The sequence below is a fragment of the Capricornis sumatraensis genome, chromosome 5, assembly GCF_032405125.1.
Source record: "Capricornis sumatraensis isolate serow.1 chromosome 5, serow.2, whole genome shotgun sequence".
Taxonomy (NCBI): Eukaryota; Metazoa; Chordata; class Mammalia; order Artiodactyla; family Bovidae; genus Capricornis; species Capricornis sumatraensis.
In genome coordinates this window covers 98029629-98050400 of record NC_091073.1, presented here as the reverse complement: position 1 = coordinate 98050400, position 20772 = coordinate 98029629, and the positions used below count along the sequence as shown (strand labels likewise).

Sequence of the window (20772 nt, the reverse complement as noted above, 5' to 3'; positions counted from 1 at the left end):
CCTTTGTGCCCCTACAGAAGCATGTGCTGTTTATCTCTATCATTGCCCTTATTACACTGAATGGTGGTTATTCGTCTGTGTGCTTCTAAAAGCAGGAATTTGTTTCATTCTTCTACTCATCCTATTCATCCTCACCACAGAGCAGAGTACCTAACATAGAGTGAAGTCGCTCAGTCGTGTCCGACTCTGCGACCCCGTAGACTGTAGCCCACCAGGCTCCTCTGTCCATGGGATTCTCCAGGCAAGAATACTGGAGTGGGTTGCCATTTCCTTCTCAGTGCTCAATTCATGTTTATAAGGTAGTTTGAATCAGTATCTCAATCAGTATTAAAGCATGTTTAGGTTTCTCTGCTCAACATTCAGAAAACAAAAATCATGGCATCCGGTCCCATCACTTCATGGGAAACAGATGGGGAGACAGTGGAAACAGTGGGAGACTTTATTTTTTTGGGCTCCAAAATCACTGCAGATGGTGATTCCAGCCATGAAATCAAAAGATGCTTACTCCTTGGAAGAAAAGTTATGACCAACCTAGATAGCACATTAAAAAGCAGAGACATTACTTTGCCAACTAAGGTCCATCTAGTCAAGGCTATGGTTTTTCCTGTGGTCATGTATGGATGTGAGAGTTGGACTGTGAAGAAGGCAGAGCGCCGAAGAATTGATGCTTTTGAACTGTGGTGTTGGAGAAGACTCTTGAGAGTCCCTTGGACTGCAAGGAGATCCAACCAGTCCATTCTAAAGGAGATCAGCCCTGGGATTTCTTTGGAAGGAATGATGCTAAAGCTGAAACTCCAGTACTTTTGCCACCTGATGCAAAGAGTTGACTCATTGGAAAAGACTCTGATGCTGGGAGGGATTAGGGGCAGGAGGAGAAGGGGACGACAGAGGATGAGATGGCTGGATGGCATCACGGACTTGATGGATGTGAGTCTGAGTGAACTTCGGGAGTTGGTGATGGACAGGGAGGTGTGGCATGCTGTGATTCATAGGGTCACAAAGAGTTGGACACGACTGAGCGACTGAACTGAACTGAACTGAATAAACCCTGTAAGTGCTAGAATGGTGACAGTTCCCCTTGTGTGCTTAGAGCACACAAGAGCCTTGACTTAGACAAACTCAACAACTCTGCTGGGGAAAACTGTGGGTTGATGGCTAGCGTGTGTGAGGAGTGGTAGGTTAGAGGAAATGTCATGCCTCATCTATTGTGCGTGCCTTCCTTGGGCGGGTTAATGGTAAAGACTGGGTGGGTTATTCAGGCTACAGACATGGGGACTGTGCAGTTGTTTTCAGGGACAGTGGTACTAAGTTGGCCAAAAAGTTCATTTCATTTTTCTGTAAGATTTTACCCAATATTTCTATCCTGTTGAGGGTAGCAGGAGACAATTTTAATAAGTTACCACTTAGTGGGCATTTATTATGTGACAGCCCCTCTACACTTGGCATAGTTATATATTTATTATATAATGTATGTGTTAGTCATTCAGTAATGTTTGACTCTTTGCGACACCATGGACTGTAGCCCACCAGGCTCCTCTGTCCATGGGATTCTCCAGGTAAGAATACTGAAGTGGGTAGCTATTTCCTTCTCCAGGGGATCTTCTTGACCCAGGGATTGAACCTGGGTCTCCTGCACTGCAGGCAGATTCTTTACCATCTGAGCCACCAGCAAAGCATTATCATATGTAATAATTATATAATTATTTTCTGAACTTTCATAATTGAGGTAGATAAGATTACACACAATTTACAGATGAGAGAGGAACTATTTTTTTTAATTTTAACTTTGGAATCATTTCAAGCTTAAGAATTATAAGCACAGTACAAACAACTCTTATGTATCCTTCAATCAGAGTTAGTAGATTTTACCCTTCACTTGATTTGTCTGACATTTCTTCCTGATCACACTGAGGTGATGCATCTGGGGGAGGCATGTGACAGAAGTGCTCTTTTAGGTGCATCACTTTGGAAAGGATCTGACGCCAGCCTATTTCTTTTTTGATCATTGTTTTCAAAGGGAGAGGGATGGCATGTGGAGCTGGGAAGGGGCTACCTATTTTCTGACTCAAGGCTTCCCCTGTTACTGCTTCCACAAGAGTTCCAAATTCTAGCTTCCCTGATAATCTCTGTTTTCCCAGAGCAGAGCTCCTAGATTTTTGAAAGATGGGTGCTTACAGTTAATACCAGCCTCTCAAGATCCAGGCCCCTCCGAGAGAAAATGTTGCGTTAACTAGGCCATTCTTTGGAGGCAGTTACAAGATCACGTTAGACAGTGCTGCAAAGGAAAAAGCAGATCTCTTTGTGCATGCTTACCAGGCCTGAAGAGCGCAGATGGGGTCGATCTCAGTCACATACACAATGGAGCCCATAGCTTTCAAGGCAGCACAGCACCCCTTCCCGACCTGGAGAGAGGAGAAAGAACGCATGAGAAGGAAAGTCACGAAGAAAACAGCTCCTCAAAGCTTCTGGTGAAGTGTACCCCCCTTTCCGCCCCCAAAGAGAATTTCACTGAATAGATTCATGCTTGGGGGAAAACAGGAAAAAAAATAAATGAATGCATTTCATAAACAAACTCCTCAGCCCTGCTTAGCACATGCATGTGCACAAGTACACCCACACTCACGATTTATAATCAAAACACAAGCTAAAAGAACATCGCAAACAGCGCATTGGAACAGTCAGAAAATCAACTTAAGGAAAAAATAGCAAAAATGCAAAGGGAAAAAGAAAGATTGTACTTTAACCAGAGGCTTCTGAAATTACTTTTTTCCCATTTAAAATGGTAAATGAATGTAGTTTGATGTTCACAGAAGTGAAAAATTCTAGTATATTTCTGCAAAATACATTTTAAATTCCTAGTAACTGAAAGACTAAACCTTACCTCTCCATAGCCACAGACCACCACCTGCTTCCCACCAAACATCATGTCTGTTGTTCTTTTAAGTCTACAGGGGAAGAAAAATTGAATCAGAAAAATCTCTAGTTTCTCCCTTAAGAATAGATTGAGTCCCTTTGTTTTCATGGTTTTTTTTTTTTTTTTTGGTTTTGTTTTGAATGTTGAAAGTAAGCCTGGTTTCTATTCTAAAGAAACTATTTAATGACTAGAAAGAAAAGTTCAATAAAATATGCATTTTCTTACTCCATGCTATCCAATCAATTCCATCTATATGTGAGGGTTTTTTTCTTTTTTCCCCCTTGTCCTGGGAGTGGTGCAAAAGGGAAGAAGCAATAGACCACAAAGTAACTTTTAAACATAAAAGCAATATATATTTATTATATAACATTTAGAATATATAATATTTGGAAATAAAGATAAAAAAGTAAATAAAAATAATGTAATTTTATTTAGCAGGTGACAAAGCTCTGGCTTAATGTAAACTTTCTAGCTTACTGAATGAGACACATAAAATAGAACGCTGATAAATGAGTCCTATATTTAGTAATATCAGAATGGCCAATAGGTCCCACATTAATTCAGGTAGGGTAACAGGCAACAAGGTGGAGAAGAGCCATGAAACATGCCAACACTGACTGCGTAAGCAGTGAGTTTTCTGGGCTGAGTCCTTTTCAGACGTGTTCTTCTTTGTTCCTGAGTCTCTATGAAGCTAGAATGAAGGTCCTTACTGTTTTCAGGCTCTCTTAGAAGAAGTTGTAGGAGCAGTTTCTGGTTTCTCTTTAGGTCTGGTTGATCTCCCTTCTCTAGGAAGCCCTAGCTAGGCAGAAGAAACTTTTCAACGAAAATCTGCCATTCTGAGACAGTTCTGACAAATATCTGTGGGTCTTTCTCCTCATCTATCTGGTTAACCTCTCCTGTTGAAAAGAGTCTAAAAATGCCCCAAGGCAAAGTAGAAATCTATCTTTTTAATGACTTGACAACTCCACTCACTAGGAACTAGTGTAACTCCATGAACCCCGATGAGACTCAGTAACTATCAGTTAAGTGCAGAGGCAATTTCTGTTGAGTGATGAGGCTAAGTGTGGCTTGGTGACAACCATATTCAAAAGTCATGGCTTAGAATGGTCCTGGACTGGCTCAGCACCAACAAGGAAATCACTAGTACCTGCGGTGTTCCAAACTGCCTGATGTTCAGACTAGTAATGTGGCCCCCAGGCCCTTTCTTCACTTTTCCATTAACCTATATATGATGGAAACCATTTGGTTTGGCAGTATTCTAAACCAACTTAATGCTTTCATACAGGGAATTATTGAGTCATCTTAGCAAGAAAGAAGAAATGTCAGGACACAAGTGTAGACAGCAACTGGGTTCTGGAAGAACAGAGTTTTTGGTATATAATATCTAAGTAGATTTTTTTTCAGACTTGTAGTCCTCACATATGTGAAAAACTACAAATGCCTCTGGGAAATGACCCTTTGCTCACCATGATTTTCCAGATGGCCAAAGAATTGTTATGATGGTTGTAACTTAAGTTACATGACAACATGACCTGGAAGGGAAACACCAGGAACCTTTTCCTAAATCAACAAAGATACTTATACTAACTGACTTCCAGGCCTGATAGGATCACAAAGTAAAAACTGTCACCAAAAGACAGGAGCTGGTCTGATTTTTTAAGTAAAATAGATTCACTTGCAATAGCGACAGCAATGGTAACTCTACGTCATAAAATATAGAGTATTGAGTATGATGTCATAGTGATAGCAAAGGTATCTTTGGGTTATAAAATATTGAGTATGATATATGTTATAAAATATTGTGTCTGAGATACAACTAGTTTCATCCTATAAGGTATATATATGGAAACAAAGAATACATTTTCAGAGTCTGTATACAGCTTAGAGGTGCTACACAAATCATTTCCAGAAACAACCAAAACCAAAAAATTTAGAACCTCAATTCAACAACTGAAGTTCACTACAAAGATAATCCATTACCCATCAAGAATTGATTCACGGCAACAGTAGAGGTTGTCAAATTTCTGTTTCGTGACTGAGTCATTGACATTCATGGCTGGAACACACAGCTTTCCAGCTTTGGATAGCTGGTAGAGCCTAAGGATAAAGGAAATAAAAAGAACATAAAATAATGAGATTTTCCAATCAGTTTCATATCAAATTTTACAAATAAGTTAACTGAGTAGGCATGACAGCCTGAGACACAACTAGTTTCATCCTATAAATTGTATATAGAGAAATAGAGAATACCTTTTCCAGAGTCTATATACAGCTTAGAAATAAAGATCTTAATCAAAAGGCACATGGGGAAAATCTTTGACCCACCTCTAAATTTTAAGGATTAAAATGTAAAACTTTAAATTGCTTATTAATTTTATTTCTCTTTTTAACTATAAGAGATAAGTACTGTTTTAATCCCACTACTCTATAGCAACAATTTTAACTTTCAAATAGTCTTAATTTTATAATTTCAGTATACATACCTATAAATATGTATATCTACATGCATACTAAATTGCTTCAGTCATGACTGACTCTGTGCAACCCTATGGACTGTAGCCCACCAGGCTCTTCTGTCCATGGGATTCTCCAGGCAAGAATACTGGAGTGGATTGCCATTCCCTTCTCCAGAGGATCTTCCTGACCCAGGGAGCAAGTCCATGCCTCTTACATCTCCTGCATTGGTGGGTGGGTTCTTTACCACTAGCACCACCTGGGAAGTCCATATATCTATATATAAGGGTTATTTATTTTTTAAAATTCAGTCAACTAAAAATTAGAACCAGATGTTTTATTCAAAACTCACCCCTTTCTAAAAGTTTGAAAATTTGGGACAATTCATAGTTTTATACATTCAAAAAGATTGCAATATAATAAAGCAGTGATAGTGGCTTATTCAGAATTTATGTCCCTAAAACTTTCTTACTTTAGCTCTTTCTGGGTAAATAACAGGAAACAGAAATGGTTACAATTGTACTCAGGGAATTAAGACTCATTTGAGAAACAGAACCCTAAATACTTGCTCTCTGTGTATGAATGTAAGCTCTCTGAGGGCCCAGGATTTTTTTCCCCCACTGCGAGATCCCTAGCATGATCTAGAGCAGTTATTGGTTCAATGCAGAAGTTCAAGAATTGAATTTGTCCCCAATAGACAAGCAGTCATTGTATTACAATGCTAGAAAACATGAGGCCCACACTGTTCCCCTATCCACTCCTCATTATTTTAAGTTTGTTATTTGTGTTGTTAATTTAAAACACAAGTATGCAGATTCGGATCTCATCATTTCAGAGCATCATTTTAATTTTTAACATAATGTAGTCTATAAGTGGGCTTCCTTGGTGGCTCAGTGGTAAAGAATCCACCTACCAATGCAGGAGACTTGGGTTTGATCCCTGTGTCGGGAAGATCCCCTAGAGAAGGAAATGGCAACCCACTCCACTGTTCTTCCTGGGAAAACACCATGGACAGAGAAGCCTGGTGGACTACCGTCCATGGACTTGCAAACAGTTGAACATGACTTAGCAAATAAACAGCAACAACAATTCTGTAAGTATGTGATTACATGAACATGTGTCCAGGCTGCATAAAGCCAGCATGCCTACATCAAATCTTACCTATGGACTCCGGTAACACTCTCCTCCACTATGCCCTTGATTTTCTTAAACATGTTGGGATACTTCTTATAAATCCAGTGAGTAAGATCCCCTCCATCATCCAAGATCTGGAATAATAAGCATCAATAATGTCAAATTTAAAATTTTGTAAATGGTTAAACAAAGTAATTTACAGTGGTCATTATACAGAAGAAAACGACAGTGAGATGAAAGGTCAACTGTAATTCTCACAGCCAAGTGAACTTCCCAAATGACATACCTACTAGGATCAAACTTACAGCAATGCAATGAGGATTTTCTTATGGACTAATAGCTTAAGTGATTATCTAGACCATTAGCTCCTGACTGTACTATAGATAGTCAGAAAGCTTAAATCTAATAGCATATTTATATTAGTTAAATTCAGGACTTTGAATATAATCAGTGAAAGCTTAGTAAAACCAGATAATTAGTCTCTCTCCCAGAACAATGGCTTATAAAACTGTATTTGTTAATCCTTTACTTGTCCCAAAGTACAGGCATTCTCCTACCCAAAATGCTCAGGCAGCACAGTAGGGTTTTGCCTAGCACAACCTCACACTCTCTATAAACCAAATTAAAAATAACTAGGGAACTGTGCAGCATGTAGGTGTGCAAGCATGCCTCTGAACAGCTCATCACTATTTCAGGTTGGGATTAAAGACAAACACAAAGCTGTGCCCACTGGAGCTTTCATCAGCGGAGGAAAGTTTCTGAATTATAAATAAGCTAAAGAAAGATTAGCTTAGAATACGATTAGGCAGTAGGCTGTGGCATTTCAGCCCTTTACCTAGCTGTCAGAAATGCTTGGCAAGAATTTCCAAATTGTCACATACACTCTCCCAGAAAGACCCACAGGACTGAACTGCCCTCTGCTGGCACATGCCCATTTTGCAGTGCTATCAGTTAACTCCACTACAAGTGTCAAAGGCACCATCCTGGATCCCTGCCTACACACAATCTCCAACCTTGTGTCTAATACCTGAACTCTTTTTTGCTTCTGCCCTTGTTTTTTTGTTTTGGGAAGCACCACTTAGCTTGTGGAACCCTAGTTCCCTGATCAGGGACTGAACTCAGGCCCTTGGCAGTGAGAACATGGAGTCCTAACCACTGGACCACCAGGGAATTCCCAATTCTGCTCCTGCTGTTGATCTAATTTCTCTGATTCCACCAAACCTTATTTGAGAGTAGAGATCCAAGGCTGGACTCACTCTTACACTTGCTCCATACTGTAAGTCAGTGCTCCATTTTTCTTGTGGTAGAAACGCTCAGAACAGAGTCCCTAAGGAACAGAAAGGGTCCTCTGCATTTCTCTCTCCCTTTTTACACATATGAAATCCCTCATGGCGTTTTTCCTTGCAGCCTCTGATCCCTAGCATTCAAAGTATGCTATACAGGAAAGACTGTATCTTAGAATAACTATTCTCATCCACTTTTTCCTTTGAACAAAGATTTTGAATACAGGCAGGTGGTTGCTATCCCTAATATTTATTTATTGAATAAAGCCTATAATTATTAGCCTGTCATTCTACTGCAGAAAATTCTTGTCACCCAGGAATCTTCCTGAGGTTAGCGAGCAAGTAAAAGTATTAGATCTTTACAGGATCCAAAAAAGATTATGAGTACTGTTTTCTGGGGTCACAGTTCTTATCCTTGTCTTACTCACTTCATCAACCTTTCCAGCAGTTTATGCTGATCTACAGTCTGTAAATGCTTGCTATGTACAATGCCCTGTCCTCCCTATGTTCGTGACTATACAATTAATATTTTATTCCCAGTAGAACCTCTGTCAGTCACACTCCGTTCTGGCACTGTTAAACTCTGCTGGAATGAGCTGACTCATTGTGCAGCCAACTCCTCCCTCCCTTTGAGGATACAAAGGTTTTAACCCAGCTTTCCTCAAATCAACCCTTGGTGCATTGTGACCTGCATCACAGAATCTAGAAAGACAGGCTGCTTCTCCCTCTGTCTCCCAGGTAAAGCCTGCTCTGCAGTCTTTAGCAGCAAGTAATAGTAGGACTAGCGCTTCAAGGATTCTTGTTTTTAGTTGATTTCCTTAATTTCTCCTCTCACTCCTATCCAGAAAGGTTTGCAAAGTAGGAGTGCATTGTACTTGTGCAGCTCTGTGCTTCCCTTTATGAATCTAATATGTTATCAGCCTTCAAGCACTTTTTTTTTAATTTTTATTTTTACTTTATTTTACTTTACAATACTGTATTGGTTTTGCCATACACTTTAAAAAAAAGTGAAACAAAAATAAAAACTAAGCAAAAATTAAAAGCCCTAACCTCCTAAGGTGAGAAATGAATAAAGAAGAAATTTGAACTTTGAATCCCTTCAGGTTTACTATAAATTTGGCATGTGATTCTAGAGAGAAAGCTATGTACCACAGGAGTGGTGTGTGTTGGGGGAGGTGCTGGTAAGCAGTGTTAGGAGATAGTAACTCATTCATCTTACTTTTTAACCAGTCATGTGTGAACCCGGAGCAGTATTTTAACACTGCTGATGAATATGAGCACTTCTAAGATCAGCACTGACAATTATAAGCACTTTGAGGCTATAAAGAGGTTTAATATTCTTGGGATGTCCTAAGCATAAGCATCTAGTTCTGCTGGAAGCCCAAGTACATCAGATGAAAAAGGAAACATATTCCTTCCTTCCTTCCTGTTGGGAAACCCTCTCCCAGGCCACATCCTCCCTCCCTGTACCCCCGGGTCCCAGTGAACTGTGCTAACAGAAACCTAACACACCATGTTTGGCTGCCAGCCCTCCACATTCACACATCTGTCAATGCACCACCAGAAGTCATCTTCTGACTCTCCTTTCCAGGCAAACACAGGAAATCCTGAGAAAAGAGAACAAAGAGAAACCACTGAAGCTTGAAAAAAGGGCTGACCCTCAGTTTTGGCAAGAAGATGAGATGCTAGTTTTTCCCAGTTCCAAACTTGTTTTGCTGTTCTTCTTAGGCTGACTGATTAAATATTGTCTTCAGCCCCCTTTATCCATTCCTTCGTCTTTGGTGGTCATTTTATTCTTGTTAGACCAAAGAGGACAAACAAAAGGCCCAAGAGTATGAGGGATGCTAAAAATATGACTAAAGGCAAAAAAGAGGAAACTAGAAATATGTACTTTTTCATCTAGTCCGACTGGAATTTCCACCACTTCCCAATTACATTTTGATCTTTCTTTGCTTCTCTACCTTAGTCATTCCACCTCCTTCATCAGGAAAACCCTTACACTCTTCTCCCTCTGTTCAAATGTTGCTACACTTCACTGGCCAATAAGTGGCATGTTCCTAATGAAGACTTATTAACTCAGCTGTAAGTGATCTCTCACGGAATCTGATCTTTTATTAGCCCCTTGCTGGTACACTGAATGTGGGTTTATGATCTGTTGTGGCATTATCATATATGTCCTTGTATTATCATTGTTTGTGTATGTGTCTTTTCTCCTCAACTACAATATAAGGTTCTGAGTGCAAAGACTCTCTTATTTGCCGTTAGAGTCAGTCAATCAGCATTGGGAAAATAAAAAGAAATGAATGTATATGTACAATTAATTGAACTACATATTTATATATGTGTACTTTCTATACATAATTTATACATTAATAAAAATTTTACGAATGAATGAATGTAAATGAAAGAACAAATAAAATGTTGACGGTGTCTGCAAAAGGAAAGATATACATGCACTATAGAACTTTCCCAGAATTTCTCAAGGGATCTGAAGCAAATTTTTTGTACCCTGATCTGTGTTGTGCTGTCAGAGAGGAAGCGCAAGAAACCGGCAAAGTACAAAGTACAAATTTCTCTATTTCTTTTTTTCTAACACAGTCATTTATTTTTCTTGCCATTGCCAAACATTTCCCAAATCTTACTCACCAGAAATTAACAGAGCTTCTCCATTTTCCTCCCTGACAATCCTTATGAATGGAAAGGGCTTTAAGGGAGCAACTGCCAACGACAATGTCGAGTGGATCGACCATGTCCTTCCTTTCTTTCAAAACTACCTGTTCTGGCAGTATCCCAACCAGGTTTCAATGCTCCTGTGTTTCAAAGTGGTCTTCACAAAAGCCCACATTTTAAGGCTATATGGAGGAGCACAGAGAACAGTTAATAGTGGTAATAGCCTTTTAGATTTTGAAAAGGCAGTATTGGTCCACATCAGGGTTAAGGGTCTCTGGCTTTTAATGTGGTGTAAGCCACAAAAATTGGCAATAATAAAGAAAACCAATATTTATGGAAAAGGGGAAGAGAATTCAGAAATACAACAACAGAGCTGCTCTAATCAATGCTCCAGGAAAAGCCATCCTGAAGGAGAAACAGCCTAACAGATACTATTGGCTAGGCGAGAGGTTCAGAAAAAGGACTCTTCTTTCCAACTCCAGATAAATATCTACACCTGGTGTCAAAGTGTCAGGTTATAAAGAGGACAAAACACAGTGTATCAAAAAGAGGGTAGAGGACAACATTCTCAGAAAATGCAGAGAGACAGACCTTGGCTAAAGGGAGATACGAGAACTTGAGAGTGCAGACTAACGATCAGGTCAAGTCTGGGGAGAAGGAATGTACACCTTGGCTACCAATCTTCATGGCAGTACCAGCAATATTAGGGTTCTGTGTCAAATATCAGAGGCAAAAGGGTATTACTCCTCAATCCTCAAAACCACAGGAACAAGATAAACTGCAGGAAAGTTGATCTGAGGTGGTATTGATTTGTGCTGCTTTCTTCTTTCCAGTCATTTTATATGAGACTCATTTCTCCTAAGGCTGCATATCATGCCTGTGTGTCTGGTTACTTACTGCCACCTGGGACAAAGTATTTCCCAGGAAAACTTGTGTCCAGCGGGCCTAGCTTTTTTATTCTAAGTATTTTCTCACTTTAAATCCTAAAACCATAATGAGACAACAGCCTCCATAAATTCTGTCACCCAGGCAGACAAGGGAACCTTATTAAAGGGGTGACAACAGTTCTAGGTTCCAGGCTTGTTATATCACAAATACAAAATCATCAATTGGTATGGTTTTGAAAAGTTAGTTTGTGGAGAAGGGAATGGCAATCCACTCCAGTATTCTTGCCTGGAGAAGCCCATGGACAGAGGAGCCTGGCAGACTTTTACAGTCCATGGGGTCGCAAAGAGTCGGACAGGACTGAGCGACCAACACTACTAAAAGTCTAGCTGACACCACACTCAAAGCTGAGCAGTTGCTTAGGTTCTTTAGTCTGTGGGCTGAGGGATGGATCTGTTCACATGTGGAGACGTACTGGGTTTAAAATCAGCTTTGTAAAACCATTCTGGAATAAAGCTCAACTGGAGAAGTGAGGGAAAAAAAAAGTTAGTTTGGAATCATTTTATAAGATAGATGATGGAGTAACTACGGAATCAATGGCACTTCCAAGAACATTCTATACCCCAGTATGGAAAGGATAATCGAACAGCTTTCTTAGTCTTGTACAGGGCAAGAGGGCCTACAGTGGACCCTAAGGGGGAGTTCTTTGGGCAAGAGGAGAGAAAATAGGGCGACTCCAATGAGGATATCAGGAAAATCTACCAAAAAGAAGATGGGGGTGCGGGTGGTGGAGGGTTCACAAGAATCAGTAGAAGAAACAGTGAAATTTACACAGGAGGAAGGAGCTGAGAGTGTCACAGCCTTACACAAACAGCTGAAATAGTAAATTTCTCTTTACTCGGCTCCCGTGACTCAGGCCTCTCCACACAGGTCCCTGTGACAAGAGCCTTCCACCCACTCTCCCAGGAGTGCTTTCACACTGACCGCTTATTTCTTTCCTCATTTATGACTCGTCTCTGGGGACTTGACTTTCTGGAACTGTGTTGGCACCGGCTCCTGCTCTGGTTCTCTACAGTGTGTACATCTCTACAGGTGTCACCACTAGCAGTACCTCATAATTCCTCCTCTGATCCTTCCCTACTCTAAGACTCGGCTCTGTCTCAGGAAGCTCAATGCTGGGCTGCTGCCGCCACCTTAGAAACCATCAGGTCCTGGGCTACCACCTCCGCTTCTCTTCTTGCTGTTGCTGTTTTATCTTCACCAGCTTCTCAAAGCTTTCGGTTGTTGTTGGGTTGACAACAAACCAATTCTCAGAGTGGACAGAGTTGATGTGATACCTGACACCATTCTCTGACACAAATTCTTTCTGACAGAGAAGACACTTGTATTTTCCAGCCACAAATGTTCCCAATGTACAAAAGCCCAGGTGAGCTTTAAGACCAGATACACTACTGTAGACAGCATCACAACCCTGGTTAGGACACTGAATGCGATGATACTTTTTGATATCTGACTTCTATTTGTGTAGTACTTCGCCCAGGACGAGTATATTTTAACTTCCGATCATCAGGTACCAGATCCTGAAGCACATTTTTCTTAGGCCATTCCTTGGCCAGTTCAGCAGAAGCCAGTTCCTGCAGGTGGTATACAGCTATCTGCCTCTGAACTCGGCCTCCACTCTTTGACTCCAAGCTCATGTCCTTCAAGCACTCTGGCTGACCTGACTCTGGAAAGAACAACATAGGACTATGCTCTTATATACAAGTGATATACAAGTCCAGTCTTCAATCTATACGGCTTTCCACAGTGGTGACACTGCAGGGTCATCTTCTCCAGCTCAGCAGCCCCTTTGCCACATTTTCTCACATGGTACAGATATCCCATGATGCTGGTGAAGCTACTAGAGCAACTCTGATGCACGCATCTCAGCTTTCCCAGTTTCTTGAGAACTGTCCAGGGACGTTCCCTCTCACTTGGCTCATCTATTTCATCTCCAGCCTTTAAAATGGGGAAGCTATTATGATTTGCCATGACATGATACTTCATCCCTGCTAGTGAACGAAGCTGTTCCCCACAATGCTGACAGGTAAACATTTCCTGTTTGCAGATTCCCCGTGTTTCTTTAAGCCCTCTATGGTCCTTCTCCCCACTGCCTGGCAGGTAGGACAGGAGATAGTGCCTTTATCCACAATTTCTAAGTACCACTGCTCCTCTAAACTGCCTGCTGCATAAGCTGGTGGTTCCTTCCAAATATGGTGAGTCTGGGCTTTGGGATTAGACTGAGCTTTAGGCTGCTGCTTCCTCCCATAAAGCTTATGCTTCTTCTGAGGAAATTCTCTGATAGTCTTCATCTCCTTCCTGCCTGGGTTTCCTTTTTCTTTCGTTGATACTCCATCTGACCCTTCTACATGGGAAGCAGCAGCTGACTTGATCCTTCTCATCTTCATCCAATAGGTAGATTTTTGGAAAGATGCTAGAAAATCACTCACTGGTTCACGAAGCAGATGATGAGCCACTTAAGGAATCATCATGAGGGATAGTGGACTGGAAACTATTATCCTTTATGGAGCATTGGGTTCTGCTATTCTTAGCTTCCATGATCCTTGTGCGTCTCTGCTGCTTAAAGGGTGTGGGTCCCGGGGTGGCAGGCACTGCACGGAGTCTGGAAGACATCACTCCCTCTCCTCACCTAACAAATTCACCCAAGGGCTCCAGACAGACAATGCCACTTCCGCTCTCCTCTCTACTCCCAGATGTGGAGTCGGGGCCTGAGCCTTCTCTGTTTCTTTTGTCCTTCAAGTGTCAGTGGCTGTTGTGTTCAAATATTAGTCTGCCAGGTCAAGTCCTGTTTAGTGCTAAAGCAGAAGTATCAAACATTAAATCAGAGCACACTGCCGAAAAACCAGTAGGACCACAAAATTATATCTGAAGCATTTTCTTTTCTAATCCATATGACCTTGAAAGTGAAAGTGAAAGTCGCTCAGTCGTGTCTGAGTCTTTGCAACCCCATGGACTATACAGTCCATGGAATTTTCCAGGCCAGAATACTAGAATGGGTAGCCGTTCCTTTCTCCAGGGGATCTTCCCAGCCCAGGGATCGAACCCAGGTCTCCTGCATTGCAGGCAGATACTTTACCAGCTGAGCCACAAAGGAAACCCCATATGACCTTGGACAGTGAATGTGTTCACTGGTGTTCTAATAATAGCAAGGCAAGGCAAAGCATTAACTAATAATGGAATACAGACATAAGAAGATATTTGTGACTCTAAAGCAACATGGCTACCTTGATCATATTTAACAAAAAGAAGTTCAGAAAGAGAGAAACCTCATCAAGAATAGGGGCCCACCAAAATATGGAAACAGCCTAAGTGTTCATCAACAGAGGAATGGATAAAGAAGATGTGGTGTGTGTGTGTGTGTATATATATATATATATATATATATATGTATATATATATATATACAACAGAATATTACTGAGCCTTGAAAAAAGAATGAAATAATGCCATTTTCAGCAACATGGATATGGACCTTGAGATTATCATACTATGTAAATTAAGTCAGAGAAAGACAAATATTAAATGATATCACTTATATGTGGAATCTAAAAATCAGTATACATGAACTTATTTACAAAATGGAAAGACTCACAGACATAGAACACAACTTATGGCTACCAAAGGGGAAGGTGCAAGACAGACAAATTAGGAGTATGGGATTAACAGATACATACTACCATATATATATTAGATAAACAACAAGGATTTACTACATAGCATAAGAAAATACATTCAATGTCTTATAATAACCTATAGTGAAAAAGAACTGAAAAAAGAATATATATGTGTGTACGCACACTTTACTGTATACCTGAAATTAATACAATATTGTACATCAACTATACTTCATTTAAAAAAAAAAAAAGAATATTTCTTCCAAGACAACTTTAAACGTCAACTTTCCTTACAGATTTACATCAAAACAATGGAAGTTTTTGGAACCTTTAGCCAGAGACAAAGAGAACGTGCAAAAGGTCTTACCACTTTCTGCTAGAGCAGCAGCCACTTCATTGAGGGTGGAATAGATGTTGCAGGCAGCCCATCGGCACTGTGCTCCCAGAGCTCCCAGAGTTTCCATAAGTACCTGTGTTAAAGAGAAAGCAGATGAGCAAGCATGGGCCAAACAGCTGGTCAAGGAATTAAGTTTATATATTTGACAATGAGAAAGTACATTAGGGTTAACTAACACCAATGATCTTCAACTTGTGCTTTGCAGAAACTTCAGCACTTTGAGAATGGGGCAGGGGTTGAGGGCAGGCATGAGGAAGGCTCCCACTGAGCTGTATGCTTTTACTCATTTAACCTACTGGTCCTCCCTATAAGATTCAATTAAACCAAGGATTTCAGAGCCACACATCTTTTTAAAAACCACCAACTGATAATTCTGCTTCTCTTTAGGATGTAGAAAGCCGAAAGAGAAGCTTCCACTCTAAAAACAAGAAAAAGCTGTATAATCTACAAAACCGTAACTCTTCTTGAGCCTATCAAAGAGCCGAGGTCATAATGCAACCAAGGAACTCCAGAGAGCGGCAAATCCCTTTAGGGAGAGAGGGAACACAGTTTCATCCTTGTCAGAGTACAGGAGGAAGAGGTGGCTATCATACAACAGAGTAAGAAAAAATTAACTAAAATTTTAATGAATTAGTAAAGACTGAGTGTGGGAAAGTATCAATATGTCAGTTTGGAACTTCTGGTGGCCTGAGCCACAATGAGATTTCATACTCACGTGAAAGCTCTTTTCTAGGAGTTTCCAACCAGAGCTCATAAAAGATACTGAGGGCAGGGAGCTGATTGCCTGTGCTCAACAATAAGCATGAAATCTGGGCTCTCCCAGTCTTCTCTCAGAGGAAGCAAAAGTCCTAAACTGTAGCAAAAAGAGCAGGAATTATGCCTGCCATGAGGGACAAGACAAAGACCCACTGCTTCTGGGGAAGGGTAGAAGCAAAAACTCTCTGCTCCTTGGGGAGTAGTTGAAAAACCCTCTTGGGCCCAGGACCCTACGCTGATACAAAGTAAAAATCCACTGCCTCTCCAGAGGGACAGGAAAATATCTCTGCTCAAGACCTACCACAGGAGAACATTGGAACCCACCAAAAAAAGATACCCCATGTCCAAGGACAAAGGAGAAGCCACAACGAGACAGTAGGAAGGGCACAATCACATTAAAATCAAATCCCATGACCCAGAGGGATGGTATGGGGAGGGAGGTGGGAGGGGGTTCAGGATGGGAACACGTGTACACCCATGGCGGATTCATGTTGATGTATGGCAAAACCAATACAATACTGTAAAGTACTTAGCCTCCAATTAAAATAAATAAATTTATACTAAAAAAAATAATAATAAAATCCCATAACCACCAGGTGGGTGACCCACAAACTGGAGAACAATAATACCAAGAAGTTCTCACACTGTTGTAAAGGTTTTAGGTGCCACACCAGACTTCCCAGTGTGGGGATTCGGCAAAGGGACTGGTAATCTCCAGGGAATCTGACTTTGAAGGACAGTGGGATTTGATTATAGATCTACCACAGATACAAGGAAAAATTTGGCTGTTATAGACAGGAGTGGCGGGAACACTGAAAAAGTCCTATCTTCACAGGGACCAGCCTAAGACTGAGATTGGACCAGAAAAATTTAAGAATTCCAGTTGCTCTCACTATGAACCTAGCTCCAGAAAACAAGGAGCAGCAGCCTTCTGCTGCAGGGGGGACATGCACTTGAAGAGAGAGCCCCCCTGTGGCAAGCATGTGCAGAAGTAGTTGACAGCCTGAGGGTGGAGCAGAAATACCGAGAGCCCTCTGGCTTGGAGGAATTTGTAGCCTTCGGTACAGAACAGAATCGAAATCCAGACCAGATCATGACAATAATGGAAACTAACATACTATCATTCAATATAAAAGTTCAAGACACACCAAAAAAGTAAAAAAACCCAACCCATAGTCAGGAAAGAAAATATTCAACAGAACCAGACTGAGATAAGCTAATGTTTGATCAGACAGGAACTTTAAACATGATTATTATATTTATATTGAAGCAGTCGAGTGAAACAGATGGACATCCATGAACAGAGAATTTCAGCAAAGAGATGGAAACTATAAAAAACAAGTCAAATAGAAATGTTAGAATTTTTTTTAAGGTATCAGATTTAAGAATTCTTTCATTAGACTTATCATCAGACTGGGCATATCTAAGGATAGAATCAGTGAGCCTGAAGATAGATCGATAGAAATCGCCAAACTGAAATAGAGAAAGAAAAAAAGAGTCAGAGAAAAAGGAGAGTATCTAAGATCTATGGGATACCATCAATGGTCTAATTTACATGTAACTGGAGTTCTGGAAGGAGGAGAGAACAGGGCAAAAGATACATATGAAGAGTTAGAGATCAAACTGCCAACATCCACTGGATCACTGAAAAAGCAAGAGAGTTCCAGAAAACATTTATTTCTGCTTTATTGACTATGCCAAAGCCTTTGACTGTGTGGATCACAATAAACTGTGGAGAATTCTGAAAGAGATGGGAATACCAGACCATCTGACCTGCCTCTTGAGAAATCTATATGTAGGTCAGGAAGCACCAGTTAGAACTGGACGTGAGACAACAGACTGGTTCCAAATAGGAAAAAGAGGACGTCAAGGCTGTATATTGTCACCCTGCTTATTTAACTTATATGCAGAGTACATTACATCATGAGAAATGCTGGGCTGGAAGAAGCACAAGCTGGAATCAAGATTGCCGGGAGAAATATCAATAACCTCAGATATGCAGATGACACCACCCTTATGGCAGAAAGTGAAGAAGAACTAAAGAGCCTCTTGATGAAAGTGAAAGAGAAGAGTGAAAAAGTTGGCTTAAAGCTCAACATTCAGAAAACGAAGATCATGGCATCTGGTCCCATCACTTCATGGGAAATAGATAGGGAAACAGTGGAAACAGTGTCAGACTTTAGTTTGGGGGGCTCCAAAATCACTGCAGATTGTGATTGCAGCCATGAAATTAAAAGACACTTACTCTTTGGAAGGAAAGTTATGACCAACCTAGATAGCATATTCAAAAGCAGAGATATTACTTTGCCAACAAAGGTCCATCTAGTCAAGGCTATGGTTTTTCCAGTGGTCATGTATGGATGTGAGAGTTGGATTGTGAAGAAAGCTGAGCGCTGAAGAATGATGCTTTTGAACAATTGATGCTTTTGAACTATGGTTCTGGAGAAGACTCTTGCAAGTCCCTTGGACTACAAGGAGATCCAACCAGTCCATCCTAAAGGAGATGAGTCCTGGGTGTTCACTGGAAGCACTGATGCTGAGGATGAAACTCCAATAGTTTGGCCACCTCATGTGAAGAGTTGACTCACTGGAAAAGACCCTGATGCTGGGAGGGATTGGGGACAGGAGGAGAAGGGGATGACAGAGGATGAGATGGCTGGATGGCATCACCAACTCAATGTACATGGGTTTGGGTGGACTCCAGGAGTTGGTGATGGACAGGGAGGCCTGCTGTGCTATGACTCATGGGGTCGCAAAGAGTTGGACATGGTTGAGCGACTGAACTGAACTTAACTGAATGGGCAATTATTTTTGAAAATTAATGAAAGAGGATCCAGGAACAATACTATTAACACTCCAGTAGCAAAGAATACACTAGTGTACAGATCCACTAAAGGAAAAGGAACCAGCGCTCCATGGAGAAGAGGCTTATTCCAGGGATAGGACAGGGAAAGTACAAGATGGGCTTAGAGCCTCTTGTACCAGAAACAAGGAAGTAAAAGAATGAAAGGGAAATGTCAAAAGGCAAGGCACAGAAGCAAGATTTAAGGGGTTCCTTCTGGCCAAAATTTCAATAATTTTTATCATAATAAATAATGATAGTAATGGATTATAATCCATTAAGTGAAACAACAAACAATGACTCCATATAAAAAAAAACAAACTGAATGAATAAATGGAAAGTTTGATGAAGAATGGGATATTCACACAGTTTCTTATATCTACCTCACAAAATACTTAATAACTACAAAGTGGGAAAAATAACTTTTACAACAGAAAAGTCTGACAGACACCACCTCCATTAAGGGATCAAAATGAACATCAGCTATGGTACAAAATGAGATCAAGTGCCAACTGATAGGATTAAATGGAAAAAAAAAAAGGCAGCAACATTTCCTACCAAAGGTACATAACCTGAATCTAATAATGAGGAAGAATCATAAAAGTCTGAATTAAGGACATACTGCAGAATAACTTGTCTATAATCTTCAAAGTGTTAAGGTCATGAAAGTCAAACAAATCAACTGTCCAGCACTGAAGAAGACTAAAGAGAGATGATAATTAAACGAAATATATAACTAGGGACCGGATCCTTGGGTTATAAAAAGTATTTGGACAATTAGTGAAGCTCAAATGGGACCTGAGGATTAGACAGCAATTATGAATCAGTGTTAATTTCCTAATTTTGAATGGTTGTATTCGTTGTATAGGAGAATGTCCTTGTTTATAGAAAATACACACTAAAGTCTTTGTGGAAGCACCATCAGGTTGGCAACTTACTCTCAAATGGTTCAGAAAATAAAAAGTTATCTGGTACAGTATTTGCAACTTTTCTATAAGTATGTTTATTTCCAATTAAAACAATTATTATAATAAATTTAATCCACTGATTTAGTCCTGACTTACCTTCACTTCAATCTGTAAGAGACAGGCAGACAGGCTTCTTTTTAAGAAGGGAGTGTACCACCCCACTGCTTTGATTAAGAGTTGTTTCAACAAGGACAAAGCTTTGGTGAAAAAGTTTTAAAATTTCCTGATGGTAGTTAACTTTGGGTATTGATAATTTTCATTTAAAAAAATTTGTATTTTCTGATATTTATATACTAAATTAAAACTCTAATAAGAAATATGCTCTACTTCAAAAAGAACACTTGCAAACAGCTCCACTAATGTAGGCGAACATCCTCACATAATTTATCTAAGGTCATATAGTAAGTTAACAGCAGAACTACTCTAATGTCTTAATTTCCTTACCTTTCAATATCTGATCCCATTTTTTTCTCTCCTGTTTTGCTTTTCACCTTAAAGAATTTCTGAATTCCTATAACTAGGATTTCTGAGTGTGTTAAACAAAAGAATCATACTGAAACATACCTACAAAGCAATATAAATTAACTAGAAAAGTGACTGGGACCAAGAATACAAGAACTATTTAAAGAACTATGAGTCAAGACTGCTTGCTGGCTATCAGGGCTCAAGCAGAAGCGCAAGCAGGTGGAAGTGAGAGGGGGACAGAGGTTAGAAGCTGGTTTAACTTGATTTTAAATCATTACTGTTTAGAAAGAGTAGCTAAGAAATCTGATTGGAAAGAACTATGGAAACACA

At 40.2% G+C, this 20772-nt stretch overlaps 1 protein-coding gene and 1 pseudogene across 1 annotated transcript in view; both read right to left on the bottom strand.

Annotated features, from left to right (window-relative positions):
• The window catches only part of AHCYL2 (adenosylhomocysteinase like 2), a 189082-nt gene that overhangs the window by 15795 nt on the left and 152515 nt on the right, over positions 1-20772 (bottom strand). Inside the window, exons 5-10 of the mRNA XM_068973462.1 lie at positions 15382-15484; positions 9298-9392; positions 6530-6636; positions 4895-5011; positions 2882-2945; positions 2314-2402 (exon numbers count right to left, since the gene is read on the bottom strand). Of these exons, the coding sequence (XP_068829563.1) occupies positions 2314-2402; positions 2882-2945; positions 4895-5011; positions 6530-6636; positions 9298-9392; positions 15382-15484 (575 nt within the window). The remainder of the gene's footprint in view (positions 1-2313; positions 2403-2881; positions 2946-4894; positions 5012-6529; positions 6637-9297; positions 9393-15381; positions 15485-20772) is intronic.
• LOC138080448 (zinc finger protein 512-like) lies at positions 12328-14013 on the bottom strand (annotated as a pseudogene).